The sequence below is a fragment of the Rhyacophila brunnea genome, unplaced genomic scaffold (assembly GCF_057557595.1).
Source record: "Rhyacophila brunnea isolate RB1 unplaced genomic scaffold, BYU_Rbru_1.0 scaffold_22, whole genome shotgun sequence".
NCBI classification, from domain to species: Eukaryota; Metazoa; Arthropoda; class Insecta; order Trichoptera; family Rhyacophilidae; genus Rhyacophila; species Rhyacophila brunnea.
Window position 1 is genome coordinate 14,134,947 of NW_028232882.1, and position 20,791 is coordinate 14,155,737.

Below are 20,791 nucleotides of genomic sequence, written 5' to 3' on the forward strand. Positions count from 1 at the left end.
TGTCATAAAGCCCCGCTCACTCGTAGGCGTAAAAGCGCTGCGATTGGTCGACCTGTTGTCCAAGTGGTCTGGGCAACTATGTTTGCGGGCGGGGCGAGAGAAACGGGAGGCGGGGATTGCGAGTTTGAAAAGTTGTTTGAAATAATTTTTATTTGTGCATGGAAGTGTGTTCGCGTTTGATGATTTTGAATTACGAAGGCGTGTTCTTTTATGAACAGATCGTGATTACTCGATGTTAATTTTGTTCTATTGTGGGATTTAGATAACAGAACAGTGGATTTAATATGTTATTGCAGTAAAAACAATAACAATGGCAGCTTGGTCATAAAGACATAATAATTATGTACATTCCTAGTATATACTTATGTAATTATTATTATATAAATTGGGCTGTGCTATGATTAACATTTATTTACCTATAAATATACTTACATTTTTAAATTAGGTATGCAATTGGCACAATAGTGCATAATAATAATTATCTACTATCCAATACTCTCAATGGAACAATGAATGTAGGCAGGTCTACTTGCTTTTCCCTCAAACACCCGCCTCGCCTCTGCACCCGTATGTGAGCATGCGTATACTGTTATGTAACGAACGTTAGACGCCCTTCAATTTTCTGGTGAGCACGGCCGGATTTACCCGCCTCATCTCAGAAAAACGGTACCTAGGTATCTACTTATCTATTATCTTATCTACGATCCTAATAGTATGGGCCTCTACAGAGTGAAGGTTTGTATTAACAGGCTTTTGTTTTTACGAGAAATGGATGTTAGCCACTTGCTCGACCTAGTAGGTAGGATATACTCAAAAACAATGCTTATGTGTAGGTATTTGCTAGACCTGGGACCCACAACGTTATAGGGCGACGCTTAAGCCGTGTTTACGTGTGAGGCCTCAGTGCCAGCGTTCGGCGCAGCGTTGAGCGTTTTGCGCAACTCAAACGTATAACCGTATAAATGTATACTTAACCAAAAAAAGACATTGTCTACGAACATTTTCACACACGGTTATACGTTTGAGTTGCGCCAAACGCTCAACGCTGCGCCGAACGCTGCCACTCAGGACGTACACTAAGTGTTTACGTATTTTACAAAATGTAAATTATTTTTAATCGTCTTTTAGCTACGACTCTTGTAGGTACATATAATAGGTAGGTACCTACCTACCTCGTAAAGTAATTACTTACTTACAGCCCATCTACCTTCTTTGGCGCCATAATTATCAGCTATCGAATTAGGTGCCTATGCTAAAGATGTACCTAAATAGTTGTGCATTTTTTATATGTACTTAGGTAGGTTCCTACCTACATAGGCACATATTTTAGGTAGGTACCTACTGCTTAGATGAGTTTGTGATCTGCACACAGATAAATATATACCTACCTACTACCAGTATATAGGGTAGGTGCTCCTTTGGTCAGCCAGCTCCAGTAGTCAGCCATGCCAAACAAAACATTGTATACGAAGTAAAGTAAACATTAAATTATTTAATTTATTTGACCCAATGCTCGGTCACCTAATAACGATTATTGATAATAGTGTACTGCCATCTGTGGTTCGAATGAGAAATAAATTTTAATATTTATTTAGTTGCAGTTGGAAGTTCGGAGAGTGAGTACGTGTTTTTGACGTTTTGGACGAGTTGATACAGTGCTCGAAAATACGATATACTTCAATATTCTGTGATAATTTGTTCAAGGTAAGTTTTCCTTCTACTTAATCATGATATATTTATTATGTTTTAGTGTAAAAAGAATGCATTTAAATAATATTAGTTACTTTTTTAAAGCGGCTGCCTTTAGGGTCAACTTTTTCCGAGTTTTCCAAAAGTCAGCCACCCGGCCGACAACTGGATTATTTGATAAAAAAATATATAATATCGCTTGGTATTGAAATGACAACCTAATGATGTTCTCTGATCAATACAATTAAAAAATATTTATTTATCTCATTGGATCCTATAGTCAGCCGCTTGTAAAAGTACTATTATGCTGGCGGCCGAGAACTGGAGTTCTCAAATCCTTAGGTCAGCCACCTTTTAAGTTCTTCATTTAATCATTGTAGATTTCTTTTATAATAAAAACAGCTACTTGTATTTATAACGAGATCTAGTTGATAAATTGATTATTTGTTTTCAGTTTACAGATATGGAGCCAAAGAAGCTTTTGTTGCGGCAATATGACGAATCTGAAACGACTGAATCAAAAAAAAATACTGTGCTAGAAGACATATTCTTACCAACCAAATTTCTCTCAGTTCCTTCACCTTTTTCTAGCCATCTCTTTTACCCTTCCCCACTTCCAAGCCCATCTAATTCCAAACAGAAACTTTCCAAGCCCAGTGCGATTTCTTCGAGTGCATGGAGGTTGCTTGAAACGAACAAGGAAGCTTTAAAAATTAAAAAGGCTGAAGAAATAAGAACGAGGAAAGAGGCTCGTCAGAAAGCGGGAAATATAGCCAAAAAAACTAAAAAAGAGCACTTTCTGTAAATGTTCTAAAAGAAAATAAAAGTGTTGCAACTACGGAGATGATACCCAAGAAAAAGCTGAAAGCACGTAAAGAAAACAGTGAAAACTCTGTTTTATCTTCTGACGATGCTGAGTGCGAATATTGCAAACTAAAATTTTCACAAGGTACGAGTACATTAGGGGAAGAATGGATTAAATGCGTGGTCTGCGATGTGTGGTGTCATGTGGCATGTGCTGATGCAGACACCAACAGTTTTCTCTGCGATTTTTGTACCTAAGTAGTCGTAGTTTTCTATGTTTGTAGTATGTTTTGCAAGTTTTTTATCGTCTAACAATAGTATTATACGTACAATTTTATATAATAAGTAAATATTTTTTACCTTTTTTAATAAAATTTGAGTACCCAAATTAAATAGCCCTGTTTTACTAGCATTATCGTAAGAGTATAATAATTCAAATCCTATTTAGAATCAGGCGGCTGACTTCTGGTGCTGGGGTGGCCAGAATTAGGAACATGGTGGCTGGCCACTGGGAAATTGGGTTTACTTTACAAAAACAATATTTATATGCTAAACTCCATGAGATATAGACATAATAAAAAATGTCAACAACACTTCGTTAAATTTCGCTTATTAGAAAAAAAAACACACAACTCCCAATGTTATTTATAAACATATTACGTCAGTATGCACTTCAGATATGTGCTAAGTGGCTGACTACTGGTACAACTACCCTACCTACTATTTAGATACACTGCCCTACCTACATACCTACCTATAGGTATTTGGGGGAACGTTGCTCCAAACACCAATTAACTAAAATTCTATATGTCCTATCCACCTACATAAATGTTGGTATGCACGTGACCTGCGAGTCAGCTAAATGGATGAAATCACTAATTATTGTAGCTACTTAGTACCTACAGGTAGGAACCTACCAAAATGACTTCAATCTCAATTGGGGGGTGGACAGTTAGAGCTCCAGGCATGGGTACATTTATTTTACTGGTAGGTCCCACAAGAGGTCCCAATGTTTTAAAATAAAAAAATAAGAATAAATGCAGAACAGATGAATAAGATAGAAAATGTAAAAGCCATAGCCATGGACCAAAGAAGATATTGAAACAGTGTAGGTAGGTTATATCTACCTATGAATGGAGGTTAGACCATATAAAATGCAAAACAATGAGTTGGTACCGACTACCCTCAAATACTTGTTGAATCCGCGTCACATTTAGGTGCCTACGTGTCAAACTTTAATGATAATGCATATTAAGATGATTATAAAGACGTATGTACCTACCTAACTATCGAAAATAACACATTCTTTAATAACACGTGTTTTAGTTTATCCCACATTTTTCCATAAGTAGGTAGGTACTCGAGAACATTAACTCAGGATACCTAGGTACCAGTGGCGAAGGGTGACTTTTGGAAAGAGGTAGGCTGTGGAGATATGATAAAAAGAGCACACTTGTCAGGTATACTTACGAGAATAGTACGATATTTACTACTAATGAATAGGCACACACTAATAAATGATAACGACACACTAATTCAATGAAACTTCAAAAACTCATTGACGACATAAAAATGAGCGATGTGTTTAAATTACCTATTTTTCAAAACATGTATACCCATCAAAAATCATTAGATAAAATTTATTTTTATTTTTAAAAACAATCTATACTTACTTATTTATTAATATTCGATTAAACGCCGTTGAAATTATTTTTTTAATTATCTAATTATTAATGATTTTGGACAAAGTGCGCAGTCGTGACAACAATATTATGCGCGAATGTTTTAGGCTCTGCGAAAGGAGCTTGCCTCATTTCGTACAAATCAGCAGACTTGCTGAGGTTACGAGACGTAAAGTCCATACAAAAAAAATCAGAATTATTCCAAACATAATCGGAAATTTATTTACGTCGAGAAGTCGCGGCATTTATTATTTAATTTACGGCGCGGCGCGCTGTGGTTTTTTTAATACATTTGCAGTTGTTTTGTAAACTGTGTAATACTGTAATACATTCCTACATATGCGATCTCGTTGGCAAAATAAATTATTTTTATATAAGTAACATAAAATAATGAAGTGATTAAGTATATAAATATGTCAATATGCAATTAAAAAATATTTTTCTTAAGAAGGTAGGCTTTAAATAATCGCCTAGTATGGAGTCTTCGCCACTGCTAGGTACTACCTACCTACACCCAGTAGTTCTATGATTTATACAGTCAATAAATGGTAATTTATAAATAGGTGCAGAAATTATTATCCTCCCTTTAAAGTGCATTGATCTGTGATACCTACTAGGTACATCGGCTATTTAATTGGAAAAGGGAAAATCAATAATTAAATCTTCATTAGAGATATTCGTACGTAGGTACCATTTTAATTGTAGATGCGAATAAAAATGACAGAAGGTATCATAAATTAATGAGCACTCGGAAAATATTGCGTGTTTCCATTTACGAAATGTATGTTTACGAGACATTTTAATAGGTAGGTACCTACCTAGTTTAAATGTTTAATTTTTTCTATAAGAGGGGCAATAATTGGTGCTCCCGAATATTTAAATACGCCCCTGGTTCCTGACGTTAGCTCTATTGTAAACTTGTGTAGATGATTTAATTGTTTTAAAAAATAACAGGCTTTAGGTGATAAATTAACTCACGTGGATATTGCCAGAGTGCTGTGGAGGGTTGCGACTGCTGTCCAGTATTCCATGGAGAGTCATCACCGGGAGCGGAGCCCAGGCCTCCGGTTACGCCAACCAGCGCACCGCCGACACCGTCTGGAAAAAAACATGGCGTTAGTCGTCAGTTGACATTTCAAATTTACACTACTGCTCGATTTTTACGAAAGTGTACAAAAATTTCAGGACCTTAGGCTATGCGCAGTTATAGTAGGTACCTACCTACTTAAGGATGTCAGTAGGTACCTACCTGTTGAAGGAAGGTAGGCTAGATGCCTAACTGGTTTAGGCAGGGTTTATTTGAATTTAAAAAAATTAACCAACGTAATCTGCAATTTATATTATCAGTTCAATGAAAACAAATAATAGGTAGGTACCTACTTAGTACCTATGATAGAGTTAGAATGTTTAGTTGCACTATTTTTGTCGGATCTCCACAGCCTGTCTCCTCTCTTCGTCACTGTCGTGTTGCTTCTTCAGAGCCCGGTTTCAAGCAGTAGGTAGGTACAGCATATAGGTATAATAAAATTAACATCCACGTGTCCACGGTATTAGTCGGATATCACTCAGTCCGGGTTAAAGCTTCGATTTCCAGACCGCTCGCAAATAGATATTTCCTTGGGTTCACGACCCACGAACCAAAACATAAGTGATTCACTAATATACCTATTCAACAATATACTTATCTACATAATTTAAGATAAGTAGGTATGTATATACCCAAGTGTGTTCATACAACTTTTACATACCTACCTACCTACTTATCAGAAAATTAATCTTACATAATATTGTAAGTAGGTACTAAAATTTTACTTCTCAATACGAAACTATAGATAGGTATAATAAGTTAAGTACTTTTAACTGTTATTATTATGATGCCTGTATCATTCAACAATCAAATATGTGAGTAAATTCAAATTTCATTCTTTAGACACGTGCTCAATGACGCTATCCCTTGTTAGTTCCAATTTTCAATAATTCTGTCCCTTTTCAACGCTAACAGACTACCGATTCAAGAATGAAAGAAAAGACGTTCCGTGCTGAAATGAAGCGCGTCGCTGTCTCTGTCTGTCGCGAAAGGGCATGACGCGAGTGTTTATTTACCTCTCGAAATGTTCTGTGCGCCTGGTAGATTTGTATGAGAAGGAAATCACGTTTGCTCGACTCGTTTCAAACAGGGTGGGAAAAGTTGTGACAGGAAACAAGGAATTTATTTCCTGTAGTAATTTATGTGACCCCGAAAAGAAATTTAAAAAAAATAATCTCAAAAAAATAATAAGTAGATACCTATCTACCTAATAGGTAGATAGGTAGATAGGTACTCAAGCATAAAATATGAATTTTCTTCATAGATAGGGTTCCTTCATCTTTCATCGCATTTCAACGCTTGTCCAATAACACAGCGTCAGCTGAATGCACATTTGAAATAGTTTACTTTGTTTAGGCTTCGGCCACATAGGCAGGTGCTTCGCTAGTCCTGAGCTAAATGCTATTGCTTGTCTACTAAAAACACTACTACCACATTGCAGGCTACGTGCTTAGGTACAAATTCATTCGACATTTGGGAGCGCTCAAGTCAACAACGATATGTCACTCTCAAAACTAACCAGAAACCTACTTCTCACAGAGAATTTAAGTTGAAAATTTCGAAAGACTCAAATTCGAACTTGTTGGATGCATTCATCCCATGCGTCATTATTCATAACCTCAAAATATATGGTGTTTGACACAAAATCCATAGACAATGGCAAAATCACTAGGTGACACAATAAAAATAACCGTTTGTTCGCCGGGAGACCGAGGTGACTCATAATCAAGTAGCGAGGCGCGAAGCGTGCAGTGTGGCCATTGCGATAGAATAGTGTGCGTTCGTTCACTAGGATATGTCACCTAGCACGTAGCCACCAAGCAAGGCATCTGCATATGTGGCCGAAGCCTCAGAAGGAAGTTCTTTGACACAACCTACTGAAATTATTTATTATTTATATAGATAAATGGGGAATGGGCCGACTGGACTCCGGACAATTGGACGCCGCACTGTCGTAGACACGTATACAGAACGTAGACGAAGTATTTTAATCAGTTTCTATCTACTACTTAGTAGTTTTAATTCATTTTACTCTTAACATAATGTATTCTTTATTGCGGATTGAGAATTACCATGCCTAAGACTTTATATAAAATAAAAAAACTATTTTTTCGTTGGAACTTAAACATAATATGCACAATTAAATCATGATTTACGTCTGCATATTTACATTCTCACCAACTATTAAATCATAATATAATCATTTAAATATAAATAATAATATTACATTTTTTTTAAAAGTAGGTACCTATAAGTACCTAACGTCTATTTATTTTCGAATTCCGTGGCGTCCAGTTGTCCGGTGCCAAATCGCCCTAGACCCGATTATTGACCCGAACTATTGACGAAAATAATGATGCATAATAAATGTGTCTTTATAAATAATAAATAACTTCAATAGGATGTTTCAAAGAATAGATACTTCTGTAAAATATTTCAATTGTGAGTTAGAATAGTTCTGCATTCTATTAGATACTTACGTCTTACGGCCATTCAAACTATATGCATACTTAGTAGATAAACAGATGCTCACAAAGTGGGAGATCTTTTCACAAATCTTTTAAAATTTAAATATTGTGAAAACTGTATCTTTTTAAATTAAAAATCGAGAATTTCTCAATGTACCTACCTACTACCTACATACTTCCTAAAAAGGTCTGCAATCCTTTATATTAAAAAGCGCGTTGCCTAGATACAAGTCTTGTCAAGGAGGCAACAGCGATTTTCCAAGAAACGTATGACACGGTCCCATCATCAGAAAGTAGGACCAGAATCTTGATATAAAAAGACCAGGAAATATAAAAATAATGGAAACTGGGTTGCCTTCTGGATCAGCTGTAATATGAGGCTAGGCGAAATATGTGTCAAACGTGCTAGAGAAGATGATATTTTCAACAGTTGTGTACCTATCATAAGTACCTACATAACTCTCTAATCTAAGTGCATAACAGTTTTCACGTAAACAAAACGTGCATTCGATATTGGTAAAATTGACAGTTTTCAGATCTCAAGGACAAACACCATCAATGTTCATAAAAAAACTTTGGATTATAACCTTTGTTTGCATAGGTATATGTTAGTAGAAGGTACGACAGACTTGGATACGGTTTATTCATGTGTGCCTAGGTATGTAAATTCTAAATTCAATACTTTGCTAAGTCTTAGAGATTGATGGCTTAGAAAATAAATAATAGGTATACCTACCTATATGTTAGTATGTTTTGCTACAGGTGGGTAAAATCCAATTAGCTCAATAGCAGATAATTTCACAATTCAATAATTTTATTATGTATCCTTGCTTTTAAACAGCCTCGTCTATCAAAAGAAATGTATGTTTAGATACCCATACTGGTTCATTGAACCGCTTCAAGGACATTATGATATTTTGTCGTGATGAATTAATAATATAAAATTAATGATAAGGACACCGGGTACAGTTATCATCAGAAATTTATCAACATATAAAACTAGCTGAATTGATATTTATCTTATTTATTTCGTGACCCTTGTTATTAGAAAAACAATAACAAGTTAAATTGAGGTGCATATTTCAACATAGAATACGTTTATTGGCAGGATTTTTTGTCCACACATATTTTTACAAACGAAAAAAAAAATCGACGACACGCGGCTTGGAGCCTTCACCCAAACGATTACCTACTAGTCTCGTACACCATTAATGCATTGACGGAGACAGATACTGGAGGAGGTCAAGCCCCACACGGAGCTGTAGTGTCAGGAAGAAGGAGTAGGTATGAAGCAAACTATGTTTATAAGTTATTCAAATTGTCAGTTCAATGTTTAGAAATTTACATTGAAGAATAGGTTCGACTGACAGGTAGGTAAGTACAGGACAGGAGATACGATGCAATTCTTAGACTATAGATACATCTTTTGGAACCTAGCTCACACATATGTAGACCTTTTATCTTACTCTAGCGCGTGTCGCAGAGATTGTAAGGGTGCCGAATACTTTCTCACTCGCACTCATGCATCGTTTTTGTTCAGGCCTTGATACAATTCGTTTGCAAATCCTCGATAGGGCTCAACACATCTATGGGCTCAACACACGAAAAGAAGATGACAGAATATAATACCTATGTACCTACCTACATAATAATCATTATGTAGATAAGTATCTACTTATGAGTCTATAAGTAGGTACCTAAGTATCATAACAATGGCCCCCACGATGGGGGGCTAATAGGATTCTAGCCTGGAGGCCCAGGCATATGGAGGGCTCGGCGTGGTGGGTTGACCAGCTAAGTGAGATAAACATGGATCACAAATTTGCTATAATAGTAAAAAAGTCACCTGCGGCGCAATTTTAAGGAATATTAAAATGTTAAAATATTTTGTTTTGCGATATAATTTGATGTGATATGATGATAGATGTAATTAGGTATATGATAATTTAAGTAAGTATAGAATTTGAGAAACGCTGAAAATCAGTGATAGGTAGAGGGGCGCCAAAAATCATGACCTGGGGGTCTGTTTCGAGATGTAGGGGGCATGATCATAATCATGAGTACGTCTGTTATCAAATCGCAAAGGACAAAGATCACCATACCTGCCTATAATGTATTTTCATGGATACCTATAGGTAATGAAAACGTATCTACCAGTGGCGAAGGGTGGAGGTAGGCTGTTAAGATCCGCCATAAATAATGCACATTAAACTTTGTCAATCATATGTATTTTTTTTCGTTGAAACAAGACTAGAATTTACCGATGGTGTTAATTAGTTTTTAAAATTCAATCAAACCCTGCGAAACCAAACCATAATAAGTAATAGTCAAAAAATACTCGTCTATCTAAAAATATATGCAATTAAATCATACATAACTTTAGATATTTATAGATAGAATATTTTTTTTATCTATTACAGTTTGGTTCAGGCAGGGCTTAATGAATTTAAAAAAAATTAACCAACAATATGTGTTATATGTTATATGTATTTTTAACAAAACGAAAACAAATAAATATGAATGAAAAAGTGTGCACAATTTTGTCTTATCGCCCAAAATATACCAAAACTATTTTGGCTTGGTTTAGCCAGTGCTTAATTGATTTTTAAAAAACTAACCACCACCATCTGTAAATTGTAGTCTTAGTTCAATAAAAACAAATAAGTATGACTAACAAAATGTAATGTGCATGATTAATGGCGTGTGTTAACAGCCTACCTCCACCCTTCGCCACTGGTATCTACCTATTTATAAAGTCAGGGTATGGCTTAGTAATCCCGTGCACTATTAAGTACAGAATATTATAAAATATTAAATTATGAGACCCAAAAAATCTACATTAAATTCACGGTCCGTCTGTTTCATAATAATGATAGAGCAAGACAGCACTCCACTGAAAACTACTTACATGACTTACCTACATGCAATCAGTAAATAATTGCTTTCCGAATTACTTCAAAAGTGCAAGTCAGAGAGACAAACCGAAGAGCTCACTCGATGCAGTGGGTAAGGCAAGTAAAAAACGCACCTGTGCCCACCCGTTAAGTGTTAGAATCTATTTACTTACTATTCTGGAGATGTAAGCGGTCTGGTGCCTACTTAAGAACTTCTAGGAAGAATGCAGCACCAGACAAAATAGGCATACCGTGAATACTAACTGCATAACAATGGAGTTCCTATCACCTACTAATGCCTATGTGATTTTTAAATATTAGGTGGTAGAGATAAAAACTCTTTGAAATAGATATAATATTAGGATACCTGCCTACTTAGGCACTTACCTACCAGGTATCTAACATGAAACCCAGGGCTCGAAATGGAACGGAACGCACCGGAGCGCCGCTCCGACTCGTGAAATTTGTAAAATTATCGCTCCGTCTCGTGGAAAAAAATATGTTGACCGTCTGAGCTAGATAGGCAATAGAATAGAAAATCTGAGTATTAACACTTCATAAAATAAAATAATAAAAATACCCTTGCTTCAAAACCTTCGTTCAGGGTAAATGGCTTTTACATGTAAGTATATCTTATTAATTTGTTCTGTGATGTGTGTAAGTAGGTGAGTAGGTATTTAGTAGTAGAAGTAACAAGTTTTAAATCTCGAGTGTGGAGATTGCAGAAATATGGTACTTATAGGTACTTACACCTACCTAAACTTAAAGACATGTTAAAGAATAGGTATGTTATTTTCAGTCTGAATCATAATATACCTACCTACATTAAAGTTTGTCACGTAAACGAAACGCGAAGTCAATATTGGTAAATAATATTTTAGGACACTCAACGCGCCCTTTATGTATTTGTGCGATTTATGGTCTGGATAATAAACTTAGCCTGGCTTCAAAATCTTGGTCCATGGCGACTGGTTATTACATTTAGATCTTATTAATCTGCTAAAAACCCTATAGGTATCGGTTCTAAATAATATGATATTACTGTTTTAATGGTATGTATGCGTAGGTACCTACATATAAGTACCTAGGTACCGCCATGTCATGGTTTTGTTATTGGAATAAAATATTGACAAAATGTAAGTTCTGATCCTACCTAATAGGCGATCTCCACAAACATACCTCGTAGATAGGTATAAGATACCTATAGGTACCTAAATACATAAAAATATAAGTAGGTAGGTAGGTACCATAATGATGTGGATATCTATCTCTATAAATACTTATCAATTTGAGAATGTTTTTGACATTGCGTCATGTGGCGCTAGATAGCGTTAATTAATTAAATATGGGTACATGTGCAAACAATCCCTGAAAGTTTGATAAGCTATTCTAGAATCCCGCAGTACCTATTCCAATATTAACACGACCTCAGCCACGAGGGTGACGAAGAAGCAAAATACCTACAATATAAATAAATATTTTCTCTATCAAATTTATTATCACAGTCTTGTATGCAACAGGCCACTGATAAAACCAAATGTATCAGGCTACTATGAATGCTCTTCTAACAATAGATAGACGAGCAACGTTATTATTCTATGAGCTTCGTTGCCTGCCTTATCGCCTCGCTTCATCCCAGAGGCAAATGTGTCCACCGACCTGCGATAGATTCGCGGCTTATCTACCGATTCACATTGCTGAGCTCCCGGTAAGTTTTTAACCTTCTGCTCTGAAATATTGTGCCATCTTCTTTTCCTTGTCACGCATAGTCAAATTATGACACGTTCTGACCAAGACACATCGGCGCGTGAACAAATAAACATTAGACATAAGCATTGGCGGCTTAATCCGGAATAAGCTAGCAGGTCAATTTTGAATATATTATTTTAATTTACTTTTTCGTTGTATACTGAAAAGACGTATTGCAAATTGACTTTTTATACATTATAGAATAAATGCTAGAAATTGTTATAGGTAGGTACCTACTTACCCTTCAAAAAATGTCCGTTTTTCATAACGCCAACCCATCGTTAACCGAAATTGCACACAACGCGTTATAATTTTTTGTAAATTAGGTCCACTTTTCTTTCTTTGCTTTTTGAAAAATCATCAATCACACGATTATAAAAATTGTCTATTTTTCCCACATATTTTTTTTCAATACTGAGCATTGCAAGAGCGGTCAGTCTATCCTGGCCCTATTGCGTAGAAAGGTTTTTATTCTTTTGAGAGTGGAAAAACATCTTTCACTTTCAACTGTTGTCATTGGTATGACGCAAATAAATTGGAGAACTTTGATCGACTCGGAAAATGTTTCGTTGAAATTATTGCTGAGTAAAAAATGTAGAAGAGAAACTGCACTATTAGCACCATGCAAATCATCTCGTTGATAAAACACCAATAATTACCAAATTTACTTGACGTGTGGGAAAATTATTTTTAAAATCAGTGTAATTTTCTTTATTGAACAAATCGGATATAATGAGATGATCGTTGGATGCGAATCGTGCTTCCATTTCCATTATAATTGTATCACAGACTTCAATTGCTACTGCGTGCGTACTAACTGCTTCACAAAAATGTTATAAATCACTAAAAACCAAACGTTGTGTGTATATGCAATAATTGCACCAAAAACTCCTTACATATGATTAAAATAACCAAAGGCATTCGTCAAAACCTGTCAACGAATCCGAACCGCATACACAGTTGCGTCTTGAGACCAATTATCTAGTCAGTGTTATCATTCTGTTTCATTTAATTAGGTGAAAAAATCTTTTGTCTCACACTCGGGCATTGCCGATATTACAGTAATTCACGCACCGTTACAAGCTTCGATCTTGTATTTTGTGTTATATCGATCTCTGTCTTATGTATGAGAAACGAGAGAGAAAATTTTATAAAAATATTCAATTTGGGTCAATTTTCAGACTGCCGGCGAACACAATATTTTTGTTCGGGGAATTATCGCCCAAACAAAAAAAAACCCAATAGACTGGGTCGACACAATATCGCGCGCCCTATAATTTCAAATCCACTGATTATTATTAATATTATTATATATGACATTGCACATATTATTAATATTATTATGTCGATTGTAAGGTATTTATTTTGGCAGGTCAATGACCGAATGACCTAAGCAAGGAGCCGCCAGTGGACATAAGTAATATAGGTATTATACAAAATGATTTACATGAAAAATATTTTTTATACTGACAAACAAGCAAATGTATGGACATGTTTGGGGATTTTTTCATCGTAGTTTTGTGGGTTGTCGTTTTGATTAGAGCGTACAAATTTACACGACGTAAAAATCAATTAAACCCAGCCTAACCAAACCATAATAGTTTTGATATACTTTGGGCGTTTACGATAAAATTGTAATATTGTAATTGAAACCAAACTATCTAATATATAAAAATTAATATTTTTGTGTGTTTGTTTGTTCGTATTTAATGCGCAGCCATACCGTTCATCCGATTGCGATAAATCTTTGTCAGCTTATTGCTTGCACTTGCGCGAAGATTATAGGCTATAACTAATATAAAAAAATGAATGTCTGTCTGTCTGTCCCGTATGCGTTCCTATACCATTCATCCGATTGCGATGAAATTTTGGTAAGTGGTTGTATGCACACCCATGAAGGTTTCTGAATTAGACAAATCATCATCTTCTTCTCCTTCTTCATTCTATATTTTTTAATTCGTATGGTTCTTATACCATTAATCCGATTGCAATGAAACTTTTGTCAGTTGTTGTGCGCACACCTGCGAAGGTTTCTAAATTAGTATTATATAAAATACAAAGTTTATTGTTTGTTTGTTCAATGCAATTTTGATTTTTTTTACTACTAATAACGTTTGCATATTTTGGATTCGATTTTAATTTAGTGGTCTTTTGTTTGACATTTACTCCTATTAGAATTATTTTCATATTGCCATAATGTATTACACCGATATTTTAATATTAAAAAAACAATTACCTCTTATTATTTTTTAAATATCTAAGATAAATATACCCACGAAGCGACCTTGTGCGAAGCCGGGTACTTCAGCTAGTAATAGATAAAAAGTATTATTCTATCTATGAAATATCCAAATTGCATAATTTTAGATAGTTTATAGATAGACGATATCATTTTTTTTTCTTATTAGATAGGTATCTATTATGCGTGTTTTCGCAGGGCTTAATTGAATTTAAAAAAACTAACAAACACTGTTTATAAATTGAAGTCTTCTTTCAATGACAACAAATACGTATGACTGACAATGTGCACTATTTATGGCTGATCTTAACAGCCTACCTCTACCATTCGCCACTGATACCTACTGCGTTACCTACGTATTCCTTATTAGTCTTTTCTCTTGTAATATAATAATAAAGTATAGTACAATCAATTAATAGTTTACTTTAAGGCGATGTCTTTGGCCTAAATTACACATATAATGTGACTTTCACGCCATCTATTTATATTTACAGGCATCTACCATGAATTTCTAAAAATCTGTTACTAAAAACTTTGGTCGATTCCAACCAGATGGCAGTAAGTTACCATAATAAGTTAATAATGAAATTGCCAGATGAAAAAAAACGCTAGACAAAAATTCATTTACATATTATAAGAATATAATATATTCTACTTACTATAATATTATTATATATATATACTTATTCAAATAATTATTATTTTTTTTAAATAAGTACAATATTTTATTATATCGTATTGACATTTTTATGATAGTATATTATAATATATTGTAGGTATATAATTTGATCAAATTCAATTACACAAAAAACGTTGTTTATGGAATTACCTTCACTTATTATAATATAAAAAAGTTCTACTAGTTATTTTGTAATATGTGACAATCTAATTCACTGTGAATTGACACATATAATTTTAAATCGTCTGCCAAGAGTAAAAACTGGATTCCATTGATAACATTGACAATGTCACAAGATTTGATATAATACACGTGATATGATATAAGAAAATAAAATATAATCGCTAAGACACTTCGCTTTCTTCCATTTTTTGTGATGCAAGTGCTTTAATCGTATGTCCAATCACGAGAGTCCTTTTTGCTGTACGGCGTGGGTACGGGGAATTTGAAAAAGAAAGTTAGTAAGCGTCCTTTGTAAACCATGTACGGACCTGTGTAACTAATTGTAAAAACAAAATATGTAATGGACTATAAAGTAACGTTGTCCAACCAAATATTAAAATATATAACGCTAAGACCGCCGCACCGCAATTTTACCAACATATATAAATCCTTTTTTTATCTTTTTTTTGTGAATCCGGGGTTCGATGGACACCTGAGCTAGCCTGGAACCCCGGGTATCTCAATTTCTTATCTCTGAAAACTGCTTGAGATTCATACAGGATAAGAAATGAGATGAATACAAATTGAAATCACCAATGATGGTTATACAATTATCAACTGGCAAGTTTTCAAAGTATGAAAAGAACGAATTATATGCATCGCGAGACGATCGCGGTGGAAAATACACGCAACAGTGAAAAATGACCCATTTCACCGTAATCGAATAATAACGACGTCAATAGCTGCAGCAAAGTGACAGTCAACAACAGATATACTATCTGGTCGGTCGGAGCGTACAGCAATGAGAACGCCACCACCTCTCTGCCCAAAATAAAAATTGCATTATAGTGAATTTTTTTTTAGCTTTATAAGCTGGCGACCCCACAGAAAACCCGTCGCGTTCCGAGGTTGGGAACCCTTGGTCTAAACAGTCATCTCGCTCGAAAGTTTAGCTTTGCCAAGAAAAGTGCTGTTAAAACATAGCACTTATTGTAACAATTACAACAATTGGATACAAACCTTCCTTAGATAGCAGCGGGAAGCGTCTTGCGTACATAGTCTAAGGAATAGACACGCTGGATCCAAACACATGTTTGTGAAAAATTGTTTAGGTTTAGGAATCAGGTTATAGAAAGTATTGAGAATACTAGACGTGTTGAAAATAAATCTTGGTGAATATCTTCACCTTGGAAGTGAATAGAGGTAATCCACACAAAATTCAAAAACGTTTTTATTTGACCAAACAATTTTTGAAATACTTATTGGTTATAATTATTATTATGGTGAAGAAAAATAACTGATTTTTTTACAGGAACATGTATTTCCATCAAATTTGCTAAACAATCTAATACACAAATGACATCCGTGAAGCTCTATTCACTTCCAAGGCGACGATATCAGGAAAACATGTATAATAAATAGTAAAACGCATGCGTAGATTAGAAATGCTTTTTATTATCGCTCAAGTCCGACAATTCTAGGAATATATTCTGGAAGAATTGCCAAAGAAACCAAAATAACCACTAAATAAACTAACTATATATGGTATATAATTATATAAAAAAGTTCCACTAGTTATTTTCATTAAAACATTTTAGAATATAAATCATTGGTTACATTGTATAGCATTGTAAATTAATAATAATTATGAGATATCGTTATAAGCATAGAACACGAAAAATCTGAAAACCATCGTGAAAATCCACGAAACAAGCATGGCATGCATAAACAGCTACAAAAGAAGTTGTTTATTCTAATGAAGTATATATAATAAGCAATATTATTGAAGTTAACCCACGAGCCATCACGTGGCCCTACATTGGTTGATGTGAAGCATCTAGTTCAGTTTTAGGCTGGGAATGCCCTAGGAAAAGATACCCAGGACTAAGGTTGCTACGCTCAAAGTGAGCTCTGACTGAGTTTAAAGAAGTTACTTTCTAATGCAAAGTTCCGGGGAGAGAAGAGCGCAAGGAAATTATTAAAATTAAAATAATTCTATTGTATATATAAAAAAATAATGAAGCTAATCATACGAACAGCAAAAATTACGTGTAGAGATCTTCACGCCCGCAGTAAGACGCCGCAAATTTTTTAAATGCAGGATAATTGGCCTTAGTAGCAACCAAGTCGGACGGCCCGATGGGCCCAACAGCTAGTTGGACCGACCTGAGCATCTCCTCCCGTTCGGGAGCACATTCTAAGACATTCCCAGAGGATGTGGTTGGCATCCTGAATTACCCCTCCGCATGGACATGTCGGACGGCTTACAAGTCCAAGCTCAAAGAGCTTGCCAGCGAACCCACCGTGTCCAATCACAAATTGATCGGTGTGATGGTCAGGAGTCAGATATTTGGTTATCTCCAATCGCCATTTAATGTCTGGAAAAAATTAAAATGTGTGCCGGCCCTTGGTTGATTCATTCCACCGTCACTGCCAGGTCTTCTATGCCGCGTCAAGCGTCAATAGACGTATAGTCAGGTTACTTTTTCAGCAACAAGGTATTCAGGGCAAGGTGAAAGTCACCAACAACGGCCTCCTCACCTTTGAGGAGCTTCGTTGACGGACCGCTGACCTGTATGTGCAGGTCAAGTGGAAGAATGCGGCCAGGACCGGAAGCGCGTCCGTTGAAGTTGATCGGTAGGCCTTTGTGATTTCTAAGAGCGCACTACGTAGTCTATCAGTTTTATGGATACGCGAAATTCCATGTCCAAATGTCAAGGAAAACTATGACATATTGCGAGAATTATATCAGAAGTCAACATAAATTACTTTTTTATTTTCTTCGCTTTAGTTTGCAAATTATTTAATATAAACTCAGGTTCGCGAATTCTCATACCCCGTTGGATACGGCTATCAGCTAATTCTGGAAGAAGGCAATCATTATAAAAACTTATCAAACGCGGTAGAACACGTGTCTCAAACTGTGGATCTGGCAAAAGTCGTATGATTTCGATTCCACTGTCGGCATATACAATTAAATCACAGTATTCCTTCTTCGCAATGTACAACTGTCCCTGTATTTGAAACCAATAATTATGTGATTCTTTTAAGTGAAGTACGGAGTTCACAATAGTTAAACATAATATATTGTTTTGTAATGCTGCCTCTAAAATTGGTTTGGAACCGATGGACGGAAGACATTTAACTTCTATCAACCCATTTTCCCCAATTAAACCGTCGGGGCTTGCTCCTAAAAATGGGAATTCCGTTCTTACAAAAAGACCACAAGGCATAACAGTGACTTTGTTTTTTGCTTCATATAAGGCAATAGCAGTGCGTTCATTCTTCCTGCCATACATTATATCCTTTGTCACAATATCACTTGGGAAAAGCATATTTTTAACAGTATTATGCCGTGGTGTCGTATTTCTCATTTTGAAAATATTCCCAAACTTAGATGCTGTCAAACGTTTATGCCTGGCATCAATCCACAAATAATTTTCACTTTGCCCTACTGTCGCCAACTGCAATTGCTTACAATCTGTATCGCAAGAAACCCCAGCCTGTAAAGATTCCATAATTTCTTTCATTTTCTCCTGTAAGTCCAACTGTGGAATATCTGAATCGGCAGCATGCGGGCCATATTCACAGTCAGCTTGGTTGCTTACAGGGACAGTTGGTTTTTTATACCTGGAAGTTAAATCTAAACGTCTCGCCTTAAGACGATTTTGACGATTTAGCCGACTAATAACAACACTTTTAATTATTCGACTAGGAGACATACCGGTTATATTTTTATGCATACCTAAAATATGTGCTGACCCCAGCGAATGAGCTAGTCCAGCACCATAACATCTACCCTTATAACTACTGCCTCTGGAGAAATCAACTCTTTTTCCACCTGTCAATTTGCTCACCAATGACATATAATTTTCTGCCGAGTTTGTGGTAACATTCGTTACCAGTCTATCAGCTTTTTGAATTATTCCGTCTAGATGGAGGCGTATACCTTTCATCATCAAAGATTTTTCCAAATATGGTACATTGTTTATATCAGGATGTGTCTTCTTGCAGTAATCTGCACGGCACTCAGAGTGTTCGCCAAATACATGATTGGGTCAATTTTTCAAATCCAACTTTAACTGAGTGATATTGCCTTCGCATCGTTTTATACCGCATCGTGCAGCACTTTTGAGACGTTTAATCTCCTTCCGCAATAAACTTCGGCTTTTCGTATCGTATTTTACGTTATTAACCATCGTATAAAGTTTGCTAGTGTAGCATTTGACCATGTGATTCGCGCATTCCATTTTTTTAATTTTATACCCAAACGGTGCTCTCTCACGCACCCTAGCAAATACACTTGAATCACCATCCCCTATTAAAAATTTTACCCATACTTGATGTTTGTCAAAAATATAATTTAGTCCCTCAACTACAATGGTTTGCTCCATGCCTGTCGATGGTCCAGAAAAAGATATATTACACTCATGTTTCTTAGCTGGTTTTTTTTCATTGGCTGCGATGGTACAAATGTGGCAATATTTGTTCTTAACACCTAGGTAAAGAAGTTTTCCTGTTCGTTTTCCGATGATGCATGCCACTCCGGATTTGGCAGAAAAACTATGGCCATAACTCCTTCTTGACCAACCTCCGTCAACAATGACCGTTATATAGGGGTGTTTTTCATCAATTTCATTATTTTCTATAGCCAACTGTTTCTCGATCTCTATATCCTTCGACATTTGATCACACAAATGAGTTTTCCATGACTGGCCAACTTTTTTTTCATGCCTTTGGAACGTTCCCGAAGACATGAATGGAATTCCCACAATACCGCATAATTCCTGTGCCTGACTGTAACCAATCCCGATATTTAAAGATCCCCAAACAAATGATGTATTAATCGTAGACGTTTGGGGTTCAGTTAATACTGACGCTGTTTTCTCACAACACCTGCATTCAAAATGCAATGTTGACTTAATACCGTCTCTTGTTTCTCTTTTTAGGACCATTTTTCCTCCAGTGCATTTTAACGGATGACTAAAGACTTGTTCCATCTGTTTAAACAGGTATCCAATGTCGACGATGCGTCTGCCAGAAGGCATAGAGCTCTGGATGTCTTCGTCGACACAATTGTACTCAACGACTAAAGGTGGTAGATTGTCCGAATCATCTGTGATGGTTATATCCAAATCATTATATATTACCGGAACAGGTTCGATAACCGATGGTTTAGGTCCAGTCGTTTTCGAATACGTTTTCAATTTTTTCGGCCAACAGCTCTGAATGTCTTCACAACTCTCAAGTCTTACACAATAATTGTGCTCATCTGTCAATACTGGAAGATTGTCTGGGTCATCCGAGATGGATACATCACTATTTATCACCGGAATTG

At 35.7% G+C, this 20,791-nt stretch overlaps 1 protein-coding gene across 1 annotated transcript in view; it reads right to left on the minus strand.

The window, feature by feature from the left end:
- The window catches only part of wge (BAH domain and coiled-coil containing protein winged eye), a 242,205-nt gene that overhangs the window by 18,813 nt on the left and 202,601 nt on the right, over positions 1-20,791 (minus strand). Inside the window, exon 7 of the mRNA XM_085949795.1 lies at positions 5,154-5,273. Within this exon, the coding sequence (XP_085805921.1) occupies positions 5,154-5,273 (120 nt within the window). The remainder of the gene's footprint in view (positions 1-5,153; positions 5,274-20,791) is intronic.